The 19,173-nt window shown below is 46.1% G+C and overlaps 1 protein-coding gene across 3 annotated transcripts; it reads left to right on the top strand.

Moving 5' to 3' along the window:
• Positions 1-520: 520 nt before the first annotated feature.
• LOC137312133 (actin, cytoplasmic 2-like) lies at positions 521-4,969 on the top strand. 3 transcript variants are annotated; one of them, XM_067978843.1, is made up of 3 exons: positions 554-646; positions 3,965-4,449; positions 4,642-4,969. In XM_067978843.1, the coding sequence occupies exons 1-3, from the start codon at positions 569-571 to the stop codon at positions 4,967-4,969; spliced, it is 891 nt and encodes a 296-aa protein (XP_067834944.1). In that variant the 5' UTR covers positions 554-568. The 3 variants fall into 3 exon arrangements, with proteins under 3 accessions (XP_067834939.1, XP_067834938.1, XP_067834944.1); XM_067978838.1 differs by having other exon boundaries at positions 521-646; positions 4,094-4,969; XM_067978837.1 differs by having other exon boundaries at positions 521-646; positions 3,965-4,969.
• The last annotated feature ends 14,204 nt before the right edge of the window (positions 4,970-19,173 follow it).

Raw genomic sequence — 19,173 nt, 5'->3', positions numbered from 1 at the left:
CTTCTTCCCTTTTTATACCTCACTCGATTTTGCTCTCCAGTGAAGTCATCCAACTGCGGATGGTACTTGGCAAGTAGTGAGGAGGGGAGGATCCTTTCGGCCAACATAACAGTAACCACCCCCTCCTCCCCCCCAAAAAAACATAGCCCCCTCCGGTTGAAAGGTTTAAACCAGCAACAGGATAGAGGGTAAATGTATTTAATTTTTATAGGTATACAGATATAAAAAAAATACAATTTTATTTAGTCTAGACCTTTAACTCCTACCCCCCTCCCCCTGTGCCTACCTCATGTGATGTCAATGAGCTGGAGTCTGGTGCAGTATTAAGAAGGGAAGGGCAATAAACACATAAATACCTTCACTCAGAGTGCAAGGGACTTAGCATCGGATTTTAATCTCATAGAAGGTAAGAGGATTTGTGAGTAGGAAATATAAAATAGTTACTGTTGTCTCTCTGTATTGATGTATTGTTTCTCTCTCTCTCTCTCTCTCTGCAGTGATTTCTAGCAGGTTCTGAGCCATGGGGGATGATGAGATTGCAGCTCTGGTTGTGGATAATGGATCTGGGATGTGTAAGGCTGGGTTTGCAGGGGATGATGCCCCCAGAGCTGTGTTTCCCTCCATCGTAGGGAGGCCTCGACACCAGGTCAGTATTTAAATAATCTTTTAAAGAGATCTTTTTTTTTAACTCTTAACTCTCCGTTTTTTCCAACTCACTAATTGCTATCATCTTATAAACCCTTCAAGAAAGCAAACTGCATGTAACATGAAGGTTTGAGGGAGTGCGGTCAACATCCCAACTTCTTTGTGTGTCTCTGTTTCTCTCTCTCACTCTCTCCTGTTTAAGAAAGGAGTGTTTATAGTGAAGAACACTAAAGTATGATGGTCAAAAATTGAAAGCCCCCCATCATCATTGCCACTGTGCATTGGTTTTCACAGAACAAGGGGTTAGAAGTTTCCATGTAAGGAAGATGGAATTTGCTTAGCTTGTGCCTGTAAGGTGCAAGGTAGGCCAAGGGGGTGTATATTTTCCATCTACAGGTTTGGTGTGTAATAAGGCAAAAATAGAAGTTTCAAAACCGAGACTTAGATTGACCTTCCTAAGAACCTGGTCATTTGCTCCCAGTGCCACCCATTTTGGTCCAATTAAAATAGTTCCGGTCACTAGCTCTAACGTACGCAAGTGTCAGAATCCAGAATTCTAACTGGGGAGCCATTGGGCATGGAGGTCCGCTTAGAGTCAAATCACCGTCGGTGACCTGTGGGCACCGCAAGGTACAGAGTGTCTAATTGACACGAATAATAATGTTATGATTTAGAATTTTAAGTTTAGTTAGACCTTGTGTTTAAATTACTATATTAGTGGTGCCTCCTCGGATGAGGGGACACTTACAGAGCTGAAGCAACTCAGTGACTATGGAAAATAGGCAAGTCTTTTCAATCTGGATCTGAAACTCTTCTTGTACCATTATGCTAAAATTGTACACTTTCAATCTTTCACTTTCCTACTCCTCTTCTTCGGGTTTATTTTCCTTCCCCCTCCCGAAAATATGTATATTGATGGGCATGATTGTATTCTGCACAAACTGCCTCAAATAGGTGAAGAACGTGGAATCGCTTCAAACACATACCTTCAAATAATAAGGTAGTCAGGAGTGTGGAACTCTGTGTGTGTGTGTGTGTGTGTTTCTCTTTGTTTGAGTAACATAGGTACAGTAGTGTAGTGGTTATAAAGAAAGAAGGAAAGAACTTGCATTTATATAGCGCCTTTCACAACCTCAGGAAGTTCCAAAGCACTTTATAACCAATGAAATACTTTTGAAGTGTAGTCACTGTTGTAATGTAGGGAAATGCAGCTGCCAATTGCACACATCAAGATCCCATGAACAGCAATGAAATAAATGACCAAATAATCTGTTTTAGTGATGTTGGTTGAGGGATAAATATTGGCCAGGACACTGGGAGAACTCTCCTGTTCTTCTTTGAATAGTGCCATGGGATCTTTTACCTTCACCTCAGAGGGCAGATGGGGCCTCTGTTTAATGTCTCAGCTGAAAGCTGACACCTTCGACAGTGCAGCACTCCCTCACTATTGCACTGAAGCGTTAGCCTAGATTTTGTGCTAAAGTCTCCGGAATGGGGCTCAAACCTCTGACTCAGAGGCAATAGTGCTACCACTGAGCTGCAGCTGACAATAACATTATGTTGTTGGATTAATAAACCAGAGAACATGGCAATCTAAGAATTTGAATTCATTTTTTTGTTTAAAGAAAGGAAATAGAGGACATAAGGGGGGTGATTTTAAACCACAGGAACAGGTGGGTTGGGGGCGGATGGGAGTTGATAATAGATGTTTCTTGGGTCGCGACCGCAACCCGGCTTTATTTCCGCGTTTAATGTTGGCGCGTAAAAGTACAGGCTTCCCACTTGGAATGCAAAGTCTGAAAATTTTGTGGTTGCGACCCAAAAAAACAACTATTTTCAACTCCCACCTCCCCCAACCCACCCGTTCTTGGGGTTTAAAATCACCCCCAAAGAGTATGCAAACAGATATCGATAGGTTAAATGATTGGGCAAAAATTTGGCAGATGGAGTATAATGTGGAAAAATGTGAACTTGTTCACTTTGACAGGAGGAATAGAAAAGCAGAATATTATTTACATGGAGAGAGATTGCAGAACTCTGAGGTACAGAGGGATCTGGGTGTCCTAGTACATGAATCACAAAAAGTTAGTATGCAGGTACAGCAAGTGATTAGGAAGGCAAATGGAATGTTGTCATTTATTGCAAGGGGAATGGAATATACAAGTGGAGATGTTTTGCTACAGTTGTACGAGGCATTGGTGAGACCACATCTAGAATACTGTGTGCAGTTTTGGTCTCCTTATTTAAGAAAGGACATAATTGCTTTAGAGGCGGTTCAGAGAAGGTTCACTTGACTGATTCCTGGGATGAGGGGGTTATCTTATGAGCTAAGGTTGGACAAGTTGGGCCTGTATACATTGGAGTTTAGAAGAATTAGAGGTGATCTTATTGAAACATATAAGATCCTGAGGGGATGTTTCCCCTTGTGGGAGAGACTAGAACTAAGGGCCACAGTTTAAAAATAAGGGGTCTCCCATTTAAGAGGGTCGTGAGTATGTGGAACTCCCTTCCCCAGAGTGCGGTGGAGGCAGGGTCATTGAATATTGTTAAGACTGAGTTAGATAGATTCTTGATTAACAAGGGAGTCAAAGGTTATAGTGGGTAGATGGGAAAGTAGGGTTGAGGTCACAATCAGATCAGCCATGATCTTATCAAATGGCAGAGCAGGTTTGAGGGGCCGAATGGCCTACTCCTGCTCTTAGTTTGTATGTTTGTAAAAGCTGGTATCAGTAAAAGTGACCATGAAGCTGTTGGATTGTTGTGAAAACCCAACTGGTTCACTATTTTCCTATAGGGAATGAAACCTGCTGTGCTTACCCGGTCAGGCCTATATGTCACACCAATCCCACAGGAACACAGTTGACTCTTAACTGCGCTCTAAAGTGGCCTAGCAAGCCACTCAGTTGTATCAAACTGCTATATGAATACCATATGGGCTGCAGCAGTTCAAGAAGAAGGCCCACCACCACCTTCTCAGGGTAACTAGGGATGGGCGATAAATGCCGGCCTTGCCAGTGACGCCCACATGTCAAGAATGAATTTTTTTTTAAAAAGCATCTCCTTTTTCCTTCCCTCCACAATCTTGTAGCTCCTGTGAGATTAAAAACTTGCTATGTGATATTAGTAAAAACTTAGTGTTACAGACTACCATAGACTCATAAAACCTTAATACGCTGCCACTCCTGATCACCAGAATTTACAGCACTGTTTGTATGGATCAGTTCGTGTTTTGTTTTTCGCATTGGCTAATAAGACCTGATGTACTCATTCTGTGACAACAATCCCTTGTTTCCTAACCATATTTTTCTTCTCATTCCAGGGTGTCATGGTGGGAATGGGTCAGAAAGACAGTTATGTTGGTGATGAAGCCCAGAGCAAGAGAGGGATTCTGACCCTGAAGTACCCAATCGAGCATGGGATTGTGACCAACTGGGATGACATGGAGAAGATCTGGCACCATACCTTCTACAATGAGCTGCGAGTTGCCCCAGAGGAACATCCTGTTCTCCTCACAGAGGCACCTCTGAACCCCAAAGCCAACCGAGAGAAGATGACCCAGATCATGTTTGAGACATTTAGCACACTGGCCATGTATGTCTCCATTCAAGCTGTGCTGTCCTTGTACGCATCTGGCCGCACTACAGGTATTGTAATGGACTCTGGTGATGGTGTTACCCACACTGTGCCCATCTACGAGGGGTATGCCTTGCCCCACGCCATCCTGCGGCTAGATCTGGCTGGCAGGGACCTCACTGACTACCTGATGAAGATCATGACAGAACGTGGGTATTCGTTCACTACCACAGCAGAGAGGGAGATTGTACGTGACGTCAAGGAGAAGCTGTGCTACATGGCTCTTGACTTTGAGACTGAGATGGCCATGGCTGCTTCCTCTTCATCCCTAGAGAAAAGCTATGAGCTCCCTGATGGTCAAGTCATTACCATTGGCAACGAGCGTTTCAGATGCCCAGAGGCCCTCTTCCAACCTGCCTTCCTAGGAATGGAGACAACAGGGATCCATGAGACCACCTTCAACAGCATCATGAAATGTGACATAGACATCAGGAAGGATCTATATGCAAACACAGTCTTGTCTGGTGGGTCCACCATGTACCCAGGTATCGCTGATCGGATGCAGAAGGAAATCACGGCCTTGTCTCCGAGCACAATGAAGATTAAGATCATTGCTCCACCTGAGAGGAAGTATTCGGTGTGGATCGGTGGCTCCATCTTGGCTTCTCTCTCCACCTTCCAGCAAATGTGGATCACCAAGCAGGAGTATGATGAGTCGGGGCCCTCCATAGTCCATCGCAAGTGCTTCTAATCTGATTCCTTGAGTGGAATTGAACTGGCTCAGGGCATTGTCGCATGTATAATGTTCCCTTATACAGCTTCACAAATCCTATCTTCCTTTCTCCAAGTGGCATTGAAAGTTAAAGGATACATTCCTCTTGATTTTGTTCCTAATAGTGGGTGTTCCAATCTGCATGCTGGGAGTCTCCCAATTGTTCAGAGGCTCCTTTCCATGTCCTGCTACAAAATTAAAAGCCCAAGGTTTGCCAGTTCACTATCTTAATTCCCAGCATTGTGCGTGTGATCTCTTTAATCACTTTGTTGTTCCCACTCAATGTTGACTTTAAAAACTTGGGCTGTCCAGTCGCTCTGCAAATAACCTCGATGTGAACTTTTGGCAATCAAATTGAGATGGTTCATCTATTGGAAGAGAAATGATGGCTATATCCTGGATGGCACAAGATCCAGCATGCCTTGTTGGGGGGCCTGTAGAAAAGCAACTTGTTATTGCCTGTCCCCTGCTTTTGCTCCTTAAATGCTCGGTGTATACGTTCTGATCAGTTGTGTCTGGCAGTTTCTCCAACCCCGCCCCCCCACCCCCACCCCCACCAAAAGTGACGCTTGCCTGTTCTGACTAAAACCAACCATTGTACTCTTGCAACCATTTCATTCCTTCCTGAATTAGAAGTAGTGCCAATTAAATCACAACGACCTCTGGCTCTGTAATTCTATTTTTTTTCTTTGATATTAGGTATCAGCTGTGGCTCAGTTGGTAGCACTCTCACCTCTGAAAGTTGTGGGTTCAAACCCCACTCCAGAGACTTGAGCACAAATTCTAGGCTGACACTCCAGTGCAATATGAGGGTGTGCTGCACTGTCGAAGGTGCCGTCTTTCAGATGAGAGGTTAAACCGAGGCCCCATCTGCCCTCCCAGGTGGATGTAAAAGATCTGATGGCACTGTTTCAAAGAAGAGCAGAGGAGTTCTCCCCGGTGTCCTGGTCAATATTTATTCCTCAACCAACATCACTAAAAACCCCAGATTATCTGGTCATTATCACATTGCTGTGGCATCCTGTTAAATGGACCTGAGGGTCGGGACTTGTGAGACTGTCTTACGGAATTGGTGAAGGCTGAATTGTGCTGGCTATTTAATTAGACCCTTGGCAGCCATAACCTGTGCTGCTCTACTTTACAGTCCCAAAACGAGGGGGCAGGCTTTCGAAAAAAAACCTAAATGTTGAAATGGTGGGTAGAATTACATTTGGTAACCTGAGCATGTAAGCAATTTCAAATCCGACTGGAGATTAAAGTTTGAAGCCAGAAGTTCTAAATGCACAATTACGGGCTGTCGCAAGGCTGGATTTGTCATTTGCTTTTTAACAATGATGCAATTTTTTGGGAAGGGTCCTTGTTCCTGGGACGACCTGCTCTACCACTTGATCAGAACTTTATTTGAAAGGTCGGTGGCAGTTTCTGCGGCCATGCAAACTATTGTAATGCATTCAATAAAAATGGTGGCACACTTGATTGGTTGTAATGTTATCAGTCTCTCTATCTGGTATTGTCTTTTTTTGATTAAATCTCTTTCCTTCCCCCTCCCCGTTTGATCATGAACAGGCCAAATGACTTGGTGCAGTGCCATATGACCACTTCGAAGCAGGTTTTCTACCTGCCTGGATAGCCTTCTGTTCACCCTCATTTGGTATTCTGGGTTCATCTGGATGTGATTCCTTCCTGTATTGAGAAGTGCATGGTGGAAAATTGCTACTACCTCTGGTGCCTGAAGCAATGCAGCTGGTCCAACTATCCTGGGGCAGTTGAAGACAAAATGGTCTTGGGTTTTAAATCTGTGAAAACTGCGGGGGCTGTACCAATTACCGGTCTCCCATCCCCCACCCCCGATTGGCTCCCGGTCCTCCAACGTCTCCAATTTAAAATTCTCACCCATGTGTTCAAACCCCTCCATGGTCTTGTCCCTCCCTATCCCTGTAACCTCCTCTAGCATTACAACTTTGCGAGAACTTGCTGTTCCTACTAGTTTCCCTAGTTACCCTAAGAAGGTGGGGGTGGTGGACCTTCTTGAACTGCTGCAGTCCTTGTGGTTCTCCCACAATAGTGTTGGGAATTCCAGGGCATTGATCCAGTGATGGTGAAGGAATGGTAATATTTGTCCAAATCAGTCACTTGGAGGTGATGGTCCTCACTTTACTTTACTGTTTTTCTCCTTCTCTGTGGTGGATATTGTAGGGTAGGGAGATACTATCAAAGTAACTGTGGTGAGTTGTTGCAATGCATTCTGTAGATTGTACATACTGCAGCCACAGTGCACTGGTGATGGAGGGGGTGGATATTCAGCCTGGTGAAAAGGGTGACAAGCAAATGAAGTGCTCTGTCCTGGTGTCAATCTTGAGTGTCCAGGCAAGCGGTGAGTATTCCATCATTCTCCTAACTGAGCCTTCTCTAACTGCCCTTTCAAGTCTTTGAATGTGTTGTTGTCCCCGTGCCCATCTTTCCCACAGCTCCAGGTTTGAATCGCTCAAATCAGGTCCCCACACCACCACACCACTGAAACTGAAGGGGTGGCCTTGGTCCTCCCTTTCTCTGTAATCCTCTCTAGCCCTATAAACCCCTGACTCTGGCCTCTTGTGCGTCCTCCCCTTCATTGGTCCCACCATTGGCGGCCGTACCTTCAGCTATCGAAGCTCCACACTTGGGAATTCTCTCACAAAACTCCTTTGCCTCTTCGCCTCCCTCTCCTCCTTAAGACCCTTTTAAAATCCACCTCTTTGACTAAGGTTTCGGTCACCTGTCCTATATCTCAGTCTTTGGCTTAGCGTCCATTTTTGTTTGATTGTGCCTCTGTGAAGTGCCTTGGGACACTTATTTACATTCAGATTATAATATAAATGCAAGTTACTGTAGATTGAGAGGTTTTGGGGGGTAAGTAGATGGGCCACTTGTCACAGAGTACTCAGCCTGTGCCTTGCTCTTGTAGCCACAGTGTTGATATGGTTGGTCTAGTTAAGCTTCTGGTCAGTGCTGGGGGACTTGGTGCAGTTGAAGGTCAGGGGGAGATGGCTGAACTTTCTTTTGTTTTGGTATGGCTGTTACCTGATACTTATCTGGCATGAGATACAGAGTAAAGCTCCCTCTACACTGTCCCAACACACTCCCAGGCATGTACAGTACGGGATAGATACAGAATAAAGTTCCCTCTTCACTGTTGCAATAAACACTCCCAGGGCAGGTACAGCATGGGATAGAATCATAGAATGGTTATAGCACGGAAGGAGGCTATTCGGCCCCTCAAGTCCGTGCCGGCTCTTTGCAAGAGTAATCCAGCTAGTCCCACTCCCCCGCCCTTTCCCTGTAGCCCTGCAAATTTTTTCCTTTCAAGTACTTATCCAATTCCCTTTTGAAAGCCACGATTGACTCTGCCTCCACCACTCCCAAAGGCAGTGTATTCCAGACCTTAACCACTCGCTGTGTAAAAAAACTTTTTCCTCAGGTCGCCTTTATTTCTTTTGCCAATCACCTTAAATCTATGTCCTCTGGTTCTTGACCCTTCGCCAATGGGAACAGTTTCTCTCTATCTACTCTGTCTAGACCCATCATGATTTTGAACACTTCTATCAAATCTCCTCGCAACCTTCTCTGCTCTAAGGACAACAATCCTAGCTTCTCCAGTCTATCAACATAACTGAAGTCCTTCATCCCTAGAACCAGAATAAAGCTCCCTCTGCACTATCCCAACAAACACTCCCAGGGCAGGTACAGCACGGGTTAGATACAGAGTAAAGCCCCCTTTACTCTCCCAACAATGTGCTTCACCCAACCTCAGAACCCTTCCATTGTACCAGTGTGCTTTGTTCCATATCCCACACCAGTCATCCTATGGCCACTGAGCGATGGTCAATTAGGAACAATTTTAATTCTATAGGCCCACGCCTACTGGGAACTGGGATGAGACTGTGGAACTCATTTCACATAGGACTTGTACAGCCAGCAGACGGTGCAGACTTTCATCTTGTCAACTTGGGCTGGAATTTCCATTGTTCTTTGCAGCTGTGTTCCATAGAGGTTTATAGCCATTCAGCCCATCGTGCCTTTGCCGGCCCTTTGCTAGAGAAATCCTAAACTCATCGCATTCTCTCCCCTGTAAATATTTATCCAGTTTTCCCTTAAAAGAATACACGGCCTGAGACGGTGGAAGTAGATACTGTTACATTGAGTTACGTCGAAACTACAGCACAGAAACAGGCCATTCAGCCCGACTGGTCTATGCCAGCGTTTATGCTCTACAAGAGCCTCCCCCCCTCCTTCATTTAACCCTATCGGGATACCCTTTTATTCCTTTCTCCCTCATGTGCTTATCTAGTTTCTCCTTAAATGCATCTATGCTATTTGCTTCACCCACTCCTTGTGGTAGCAAGTTCTACATTCTTACCACTCTTTGGCTAAAGAAGTTTCTCCTGAATTCCCCATTGGATTTATTAGTGACTATTTTATATTTATGACCTCTGCCTTTGGACTCCCCACAAGTGGAAACATTTTCTCTATGTCTACCCTATTAAACCCCTTCATTATCTTAAAGACCTCTATCAGGTCATCCCTCAGCATTCTCTTTTCTAGAGAAAAGAGTCTCAGCCTGTTCAGCCTTTCCTGATAAGGATACCCTCTCAGTTCTGGTATCATCCTTGTGCGTCTTTTTTGCACCTTCTCCAATGCCTCTATATCCTTTCTATAATATGGAGACCATAAAGGCATAAGTGAACATAAGAGATAGGAGCAGGAGTAGGCCATTTGGTCCTTCGAGCCTGCTCCGCCATTCAATGAGATCATGGCTGATCTGATTCTGGCCTCAACTCCACTTTCCCGCCCTTTCCCCATGTTCTTTGATTCCCTTGCTGATCAAAAATTTGTCGAACTCAGCCTTGAATATATTCAATGATTCAACCGCTCTTTGGGGCAAAGAATTCCAAAGGTTCACAACCCTCTGAGAGAAGAAATTTCTCCTCATCGCCATCTTAAATGGGCGACCCCTTATTCTGAGCCCCCTAGTTCCAGATTCCCCTATGAAGGGAAACATCCTTTTAGCATTTACCCTGTCAAGCCCCGTCAGAATCTTATGTGTTTCAAATAAGATCTCCTCTCATTCTTCTAAACTCCAGTGAGTATAGGCCCAGCCTGCTCAACCTTTCCTCATAAGAAAACCCTTCCATACCTGGAACTGTGCACAATACTCCAAATGTGGTCTAACCAAGGTTCTATACAAGTTCAACATAACTTCTTTGCTTTTCAATTCTATCCCTCTAGAAATGAACCCTAGTGCTTGATTTGCCTTTTTATGGCCTTATTAACTTCCGTTGCTACGTTTAGTGATTTGTGTATCTGTACCGCTAGATCCCTTTGCTTCTCTATCCAGTTTAGACTCTTATTATCCAAGCAGTATGTGGCCTCCTTATTCTTCCTACTAAAATGCACCACCTCACACTTATTTGTATTGAAATTCATTTGCCAATTACACGCCCATTCTGTAAGTTTATTAATGTCTTCTTGCATTTTGACACATTCTTCCTTTGTATTAACTATACCCCCAATTTGGTGTCATCCTCAAATTTTGAAATTGTACTTCCGATTCCTGAATCCAAAATGTTAATGTAAATTGTGAACAACAGTGGTCCCAGCACGATTCCTGTGGAACAACACTTTCTATCTTTTGCCAGTCTGCGTAGGTACCCTTAAACCCTACTCTCTCTTTTCTGTTTTGTAGCCAACTTGTTATCCATTCTGCTACCTGTCCCCTGACTCCACATGCTCTGACCTTAGTCATGAGTCTACAATGTGGTACCGTATCAAAAGCCTTTTGAAAATCCAAATATATTACATCTACTACATTACCCTTGCCTACTCTTTCTGTTACTTCTTCAAAGAATTCAATAAGAATTCTGAAATCGGTGCTGACTATTCTTTATTATATTTTCATTCTCTAGGTGTTTTTCTATTACATCCTCTCAAAACTGGGCATCCATGAGGCGCTGTGGGCCATCAGCAGCAGGAGAATTCCATTCCACCACAATTTGTAACCTCATGGCCCAGCATATTCCTCACTCTACCATTACAAACGAGCCAGGGGATCAACCCTGGTTCAATGAGGAGTGTAGAAGAGCATGCCAGGAGCAGCACCAGGCGTACCTAAAAACGAAGTGCCAACCTGGTGAAGCTACAACACAGGACTACATGCATGTTAAACAGCGGAAGCAACATGCTATAGACAGAGCTAAGCGATTCCACAATCGACGGTTCAGATCAAAGCTCTGCAGTTCTGCCACATCCAGTCATGAATGGTGATGGTCAATTAAACAACTAATGGGAGGAGGAGGCTCTGTGAACATCCCCATCCTCAATGATGGCAGAGTCCAGCACGTGAGTGCAAAAGACAAGGCTGAAGCGTTGGCAACCATCTTCAGCCAGAAGTGCCGAGTGGATGATCCATCTCGGCCTCTTCCCGATATCCCCACCATCACAGAATCCAGTCTTCAGCCAATTTGATTCACTCCACGTGATATCAATAAACGGCTGAGTGCACTGGATACAACAAAGGCTATGGGCCCCAACAACATCCCGGCTGTAGTGCTGAAGACTTGTGCTCCAGAATTAGCCGCGCCTCTAGCCAAACTATTCCAGTACAGCTACAACACTGGCATCTACCCGACAATGTGGAAAATTGCCCAGGTACGTCCTATCCACAAAAAGCAGGACAAATCCAATCCGACCAATTACCGCCCCATCAGTTTATTCTCAATCATCAACAAAGTGATGGAAGGTGTCGTTGACAGTGCTATCAAGCGGCACTTACCCACCAATAACCTGTTCACCGATGCTCAGTTTGGGTTCCGCCAGGACCACTCGGCTCCAGACCTCATTACAGCCTTGGTCCAAACATGGACAAAAGAGCTGAATTCCAGAGGTGAGGTGAGAGTGATTGCCCTTGACATCAAGGCAGCATTTGACCGAATGTGGCATCAAGGAGCCCGAGCAAAATTGAAGTCAGTGGGAATCAGGGGGAAAACTCTCCAGTGGCTGGAGTCATACCTAGCACAAAGGAAGATGGTAGTGGTTGTTGGAGGCCAATCATCTCAGCCCCAGGGCATTGCTGCAGGAGTTCCTCAGGGCAGTGTCCTAGGCCCAACCATCTTCAGCTGCTTCATCAATGACCTTCCCTCCATCATAAGGTCAGAAATGGGGATGTTCGCTGATGATTGCACAGTGTTCAGTTCCATTCGCAACCCCTCAAATAATGAAGCAGTCTGAGTCCGCATGCAGCAAGATCTGGACACCATCCAGGCTTGGACTGATTAAGTGACAAGTAACATTCGCACCAGACAAGTGCCAGGCAATGACCATCTCCAACAAGAAAGAGTCTAACCACCTCCCCTTGATATCCAACGGCATTACCATCGCCGAATCCCCCACCATCAATATCCTGGTGGTCACCACTGGACCAGCCACATAAATACTGTGGCTACAAGAGCAGGTCAGAGGCTGGGTATTCAGCGGCGAGTGACTCACCTCCTGATTCCCCAAAGCCTTTTCAGCGTGTACAAGGCACAAGTCAGGAGTGTGATGGAATACTCTCCACTTGCCTGGATGAGTGCAGCTCCAACAAAACTCAAGAAGCTCGACATCATCCAGGACAAAGCAGCCCACTCGATTGGTTCCCCATCCACCACCCTAAACATTCAGTCCCTTCACCACCGACGCACCGTGGCTGCAGTGTGTACCATCAACAGGGTACACTGCAGCAACTCGTCAAGGCTTCTACGACAGCACCTCCCAAACCCGCAATCTCTACCACCTAGAAGGACAAGGGCAGCAGGCACATGGGAACAACACCACCTGCACGTTCCCCTCCAAGTCACACACCATGGAAACTTGGAAATATATCGCCGTTCCTTCATCGTCACTGGGTCAAAATCCTGGAACTCCCTACCGAACAGCACTGTGGGAGAATGTTCACCACATGGACTGCAGTGGTTCAAGAAGGCGGCTCACCACCACCTTCTCAAGGGCAATTAGGGATGGGCAATAACTGCTGGCCTTGCCAGCAACGCCCACATCCCATGAACGAATAAAAAAAAAATCTTTGAGTAAAGATTCCATTATTTTTCCTACCACCGATGTTAAGCTAACTGGTCTATAGTTCCCTGGACTTGTTCTATGTCCCTTTTTAAATATAGGAATAACATTAGCTGTCTGCCAGTTCTCAGGCATTCTTCCCTTTTCTAATGAATTTTTATATATTCGTAATAGTGCTTCCGTTATCTCCTCCCTAACTTCTTTTAATATGCACGGATGCAATCCATCCGGACCAGGAGTCTTATCCTCCCTAAGCTTGATTGGTTTATCAATTATCTCCCCCCTTTTTATCTTAAATGTTTTCATTTCTTTTTCGATTTCTTATTCTAATGTCCTGTCCACCTTGTTAGACTTCCTGGTAAATACGGAGGCAAAGTAACTACTCAATATTTCTGTCATTTTGTTGTCGTTACCTGAGAGTTTATCGTGTGTATCCCTTGGTGGCCCTATCCCTATTCTGATTTTTCTTTTGTTATTTATGTGTCTGTAGAACACTTTATGATTTCTTTTTATATTCCTTGATAATTTAATCTCATAGTTCCTCTTTGCTTTCCTAATTGTTTTTTTTACTTCTTTCCTAACCTCTTCGTATTCCCTTTTTTAATCCTCCCCTTTATTGTCTATGTACTTAGAGTATGCCTTTTCTTTCGTTTTAATTTTACCCTTATCGCTCTATTCATCCATGGTGTTTCATTATTAACTAGTTTGTTCTTGCTTTTTAGAAGAATATATTTCTCCTGAACTCTAGTGATCACCGTTTTAAATATTAGCCACTGCTGTTCTATTTCTTTGCCAATTTTTTTTTCCTGTTTACCTGCTCTCGTTCCATTCTCATCCCCTCAAGATTAGCTTTTATTCAATCTATTCATTGAAATACAAATTAGATCGATTTCTTTCAGAAAATAGCATTTTGGGATACAGTATATGAGTAATTTGACACATGGGGCTCGATTTTAGCACCCGCGATCGGGTGCGTTCCTGGCGGGGGGACCACGAAAATCGGGGATTCCCGGGGCGGGTTGGGAGCCCGGCTCCAACCCGCCCACTTCCGGGTTTCCCACAGACGCGCTGACATGCGTGCGCAGCCCCCGCATGTGGGACTCCCGCCAGCAATTAAAGCCAGCGGGGTGCCACTTAAAGTATTTATTTTGGTATTTTAGGTCGTTTACAGACCTGATTAACATGATATTTTAGGAGGGTTGGGATTTTACAAACAACTGGGACTGTTTCCCGTACTGGGGGAAACACTCCCACTTCAAATGGACGTGTTGCAGCCATCAGCCTGCGGCAGCTGCAAAGGTCCATTTGACAGGTGCGGGGGTGGGGAAGTCGCTCACTCATTGCAGGAGGCCACTCTGTCACTTTGGACAAAGTTTGGCCTCCACCACCCTCCTCCTAACATTAAAATTCACCAACTTGCACACTTACCCCGGTGTCCAGACACATGTACCTACCTTGCGGACCCCCTCAGATATACATCTTCCGGATGGGGGCCGACATAGCTGCAGCCATAACCTCCTCAGAGGGCGAACAGCGTCACCAGCATCACCAGCCTCGCCGGCCACGCCGTCCACCTCTGACACGTGGAGCTCCACAATACAGTGCTGTGACACATCCACCTGCACAGCAGGAGGGAGGGCAACCGCAGAGACTCAGCTTCCTGGACCTCTCTGAGCAGCAGTGCACTCGAAGGCTCAGAGTCACTCGACATGTAGTCGTGGACATCTGCAGCCTCCTACATGCTGAGCTGCTCCCGCCTGGCCTGAGTACCATCTTCTTACCTGTCACTGTCAAAGTCACCACTGCCCTCAACAACTTCTCCTCCGCATCCCCGCCACCGGGGACATCGCCGAAGTCTCTCAGTCGTCTGCACAAAAGAGCCCTGCAAATACACCTGCACCACTCTGCAGTGACACAATGGGTGGCATCAGTTGTGGGTCTTCATTGTGATCCTCAGGAAAGGGCATTGTTGTACAAACCAGACAAGATTCGCTAAGACGTGGCAGTAGTGGTGCCAATATAATATGTAATGTGAGTTGGTCACAAATTAAATATAAGTAAAAACCATGACAAACCCTCAAACACCCTTGTGCATCCCCTTCATGCTCACGACACGTTTGCCTTACGCTGCCTACTGCACATATGTGATGCATGCCCTGTGGCTGCAGCACAGGTAGTGGCAGGTTGAGTGAGGCTGACTGTGAAAGAGATGCATGAGAGGGTGAGTATGAGATAGAGCCATGAGATTGTATGAGGATTGGGTTGAGTGGTAGTGGCGGGATGAGTACTGGCGAGGTGAGTAAGTGCAGGTAAGATGAGGATGAGGTTTGAGTGGGTGTGAGGGGTGCTATGACAGAGTAGTGTTGGCAGTGCAGAAGGAGATGTGGGGTGGGGGCGGTGATGTGGCAGACGGAGTGTAGGGGAAAGAGTAAGTGTACTCACTTTGGCTGACCTACTTAGGTCATTGCAGCGCTTCCTGCACTGTATGCAGGTGGGCGATATGTTGGTGGTGCAGGTGACCTCCTCTGCCACCTCGAGCCAGGCCTTCTTGGTGGCAGAGGCAGGCCGCTTCCTCCTGCCGGCCGGGAGGAAGATCACTGTCCTCCCCATCCTCCTTACCCTATCCAATGATACCTGGAGTGAGGCATCATTAAACCTGGGAGCAGCCTTCCCCCTGGGCTGCTCCAAGCTGTAATTTTTCCTATTTCTTGCAGTATCAGTCAGTGGAGGACTGCCCCTTTAAATAGAGCTCCTCCAGCTGAGACATTACTGCGCATGCGCAGTCCGCCCGACACGCAGCTCGGCAGTGGGGAACCCGGAACAAGAGGTAAGTGGATCCAATTAGACTGTGATTGCGTTCGGGGTAGACTGATTTCACCGGGCGCGTTACCCACGCGCCCAATCGCCCCCCGCCGCGAACCTGCCGCCCTGGTAATATTGGGCCCATGGTACGTGTAGTATGCTTGGGAGGAACAGGTGACTTTGGACCTATGGTTCCCAAAGCTCTCGATCACTGGGGTTTTCCTCGTGTCATGTCTGGGTCTGTTGTAGACTAAATGATAGAGATCGATTGCCAGGATTAGTCAACAACTCCATTATCATTGTACCAAAGTCTTCTGTGAAATTAGCTTCTTGGTGCACAGTCTGTTTGAGAAGCGCATTGCTCATTTGCTCTATCACTGCCTCATTGCTTGTTCTTTGACCACCCCACTCCGCATGCCTTTCAGTTATGACTGTGTCGACCCCTCCCCCAAACCATAGGCTCCAAGGACTTCACTTTAAAAGCTGCTGTTATAAAAGAACTTGGCCACGGATGTGCGCTACTAGCAAAGGTGGTTTGTTTGCTGCTCCCAATTTTATAACTGGAACCTCCTGAATACCTGTGCAGTCTGCTGCACCATTGTTTAATTTTACTGAGATACTGTATGGCTGCTCAAACGACTGAAGTTAGCTTTATTGTTAGGATTACATTCCATTATCTGTAATTTTCCTTCTAGCTGTTAATGATTGATTTAAATCCTGATTGCCATTACTTTTGTGGATTCTGCAAAATCTGGACTGGAGTAAAGTCTGGGGCTGTGTATACAAGTACATGGAAATTACAATACAAGAATAGGTCATTTGACCCAACCAGTCTGTGTTGGTGTTTATCCTCCACACGAGCAGTAATCCTAATCCCATGTACCCACCCTGTTCCCATATCTCTTTATCCCCCTTACCTTTAACCATCTATCTAACCTATTCTTAAATGTTGACATGGTCTATACTTCAACTACTAAATCTGGTAGTGCAATCCACAGCCCCACAACGCTGTATTAAAAAAAATTCTCCTGCTTGCTGTTCTAAATGTTTAATCTTATATCTATGTCCCTTCATTCTAGACTCCTCAATCACTGGAAACAATGGCCTTGTTATTAACCCCCCCATGATGGGTGGAACGTGATCCCATCCCTCCGTACCCATGCCCAAAGCCATTTCTAAGGCAGTGGATATTGGGGCATCCAGGTGTCCCACCGTGGAGAGGTGGGACGCTTAATTAACATATTTAAATTGGGCTCCCACATTGTAATTGGAAGCCCAATTTGAAGTTAACTGCTGCAGCATTGTGTCGGGAAACTCGGCAGTGAAACGGAGGCAGGCGCTGCAGGTTCCCCAAGGTAAATGGCTCTTCCAGCACTTGTTATGGGCCAGGAGGAGCAGGAGTGCTCCCTCTGGGCCTCTCAAGGAAGCCTTTGGCCTCCCACAGCCCCAATCTCCAGCCTCCCCCAGCCCTCTAGATCGTAGGCCTCAACCCCCCTCCTGATTGCTGACCGCCCGATTGCCTACCCCCTCCCTCAGCCCCGATCTCCAGCATCCCCCAGCCCTCTCGATCGCAGGCCTCTCCACCTTTCCTGATTGCCTCCCCCTCCCCCCACCCCCAATTGCCAACCTTCCCTCCCTCCCGATTGATGAGGTCCGTCCCCAAGAGTCCCCGGTTGTGGCCTTCTGCTGCTGGCGATCCCTCCTGCCTGCCGGCCAGGCTGTCCATTTGGCTAGCTGCCGGGTGGGAGACGGAGCTACATGATGTTACTGAGGTCCTGCCATTAAAATCGGCAGGATCTCTCCGTCCCTGGCCTTGCCGTGTTCTTTGGCTGTTTTTGGCCTCACCCGTATCCTCTCTGCCTCCCCGTAAATATCGGGGCCAGTGTTTCTATCTGCCATGTCCCATCCCTTGATAATTTTAAACACCTCTATCAAATCACCCCATAATCTCGTCTTCCAATTTTTCAAGCCTATCTTCATATTTGTATTTCCCCATAGCAGGCAGCATCCTAGTGAAACTGTATTGTACCCTCCCTGTGGTTCAACATCATTCCTATAGTGTGGATCTCAAAACTGCACACAGTACTCCAACTGAGGCCTTACTAAGGTTTTATATAGATTAAAGTAAACGATAATACACTGTTCAATCTCCTGCAACTCAAGCGTGACCCTTTCTCTGGCTGCAGTGATGCTGGTGAGTGTTTTGTTATCTTATCAAACTTGTATTATCTTAAATCAGATATTAACATTATATTCACTGCAAGATCAGCATTGGTAGCACTCTCAGCTCTGTGTTAGAAGGTTGTGGGTTTGATCCCCACATCAGGCTTTGAGCATGCAACCTCTGCTGCCTCTGTGCTATCAAATTGCTCAGGAACATAAGGACAGGAGGAGGCCCTTCAGCCCCTCGAGTCCGTCTTGCCATTCAATTAGACCACGGATGACTCTACCACAACTCAATTTACCCACCTTTGCTCCATATCCCTTGATACCCTCACTCAACAAAAATCTATTGATCTGACATCCAGTCTTGGATCATTTTGTCCCCAGGCACAGTCTGTACCCTTGCTGCCAATATCATCCACCTCACCGGCCACTGCCTCAGGCTGTTTGGAACCTCGGTGTCCTATTTAACCCCATATCCTCTCCATAACAAAGACCCATTATTTCCACCTCCGTACCATCGCCTGCCTCTGCCCCTGCCTTAGCCCATCTGCCTCATCCATGTCATTGTCACTTCTAGATTAGACTATTTGAATCCTCTCCTGGGCAGCTTCCCTCAGCCCATCTGCGTCACCTAGACTGAGCTGTTATTGTAAGTGAACCTAATTTCAACCCTGTATGAACTTTGATCAGGAGGAAAGCCAATCACATAAATAACTGCAGTCGTAAATTCTTCATTTTTGTCACAGAAATGCAAACCTTGGAAATTATTTAAGAAACAGTTCGATGCTCTGATGATGGGACTGTAGGTTCCTTCTAGATAAATGAACTAGGATGGTCTTTCTCATTCGTTCCCCTTGGTACAGCCCCCATTTTTGCTCCATTAAGTCCAACGGATGCAGATTTGAACATTTACGGTGCACAACTGGTTTAGCCATTCATCGCCAGATCTGGTTGGACCACATCAAGCACTATTGGGTCCTGCTCTCCTCTGCCAAAACTACTCACTACTTCAGGATCATCCTGGAATGCAAAGATAACCCGGGGATTCTCTTCTCCACTGCCAACTGTCTCCTTAATCCCCTCTCCCCTACCCCCTCCACCCTCACCTCCAACAAGTGTGAGGAGAT

The sequence above is a fragment of the Heptranchias perlo genome, chromosome 3 (genome assembly GCF_035084215.1).
Source record: "Heptranchias perlo isolate sHepPer1 chromosome 3, sHepPer1.hap1, whole genome shotgun sequence".
Classification (NCBI taxonomy): Eukaryota; Metazoa; Chordata; class Chondrichthyes; order Hexanchiformes; family Hexanchidae; genus Heptranchias; species Heptranchias perlo.
This window is presented reverse-complemented; position numbering and strand designations above follow the sequence as displayed.

Coding starts and splice junctions, on each gene's coding strand:
- LOC137312133 (XM_067978837.1), top strand. CDS start 521: ATGGGGGATGATGAGATTGCAGCTCTGGTTGTGGATAATGGATCTGGG. Junction 647..3,964: donor TAGGGAGGCCTCGACACCAG/GTCAGTATTTAA, acceptor TTCTCATTCCAG/GGTGTCATGGTGGGAATGGG.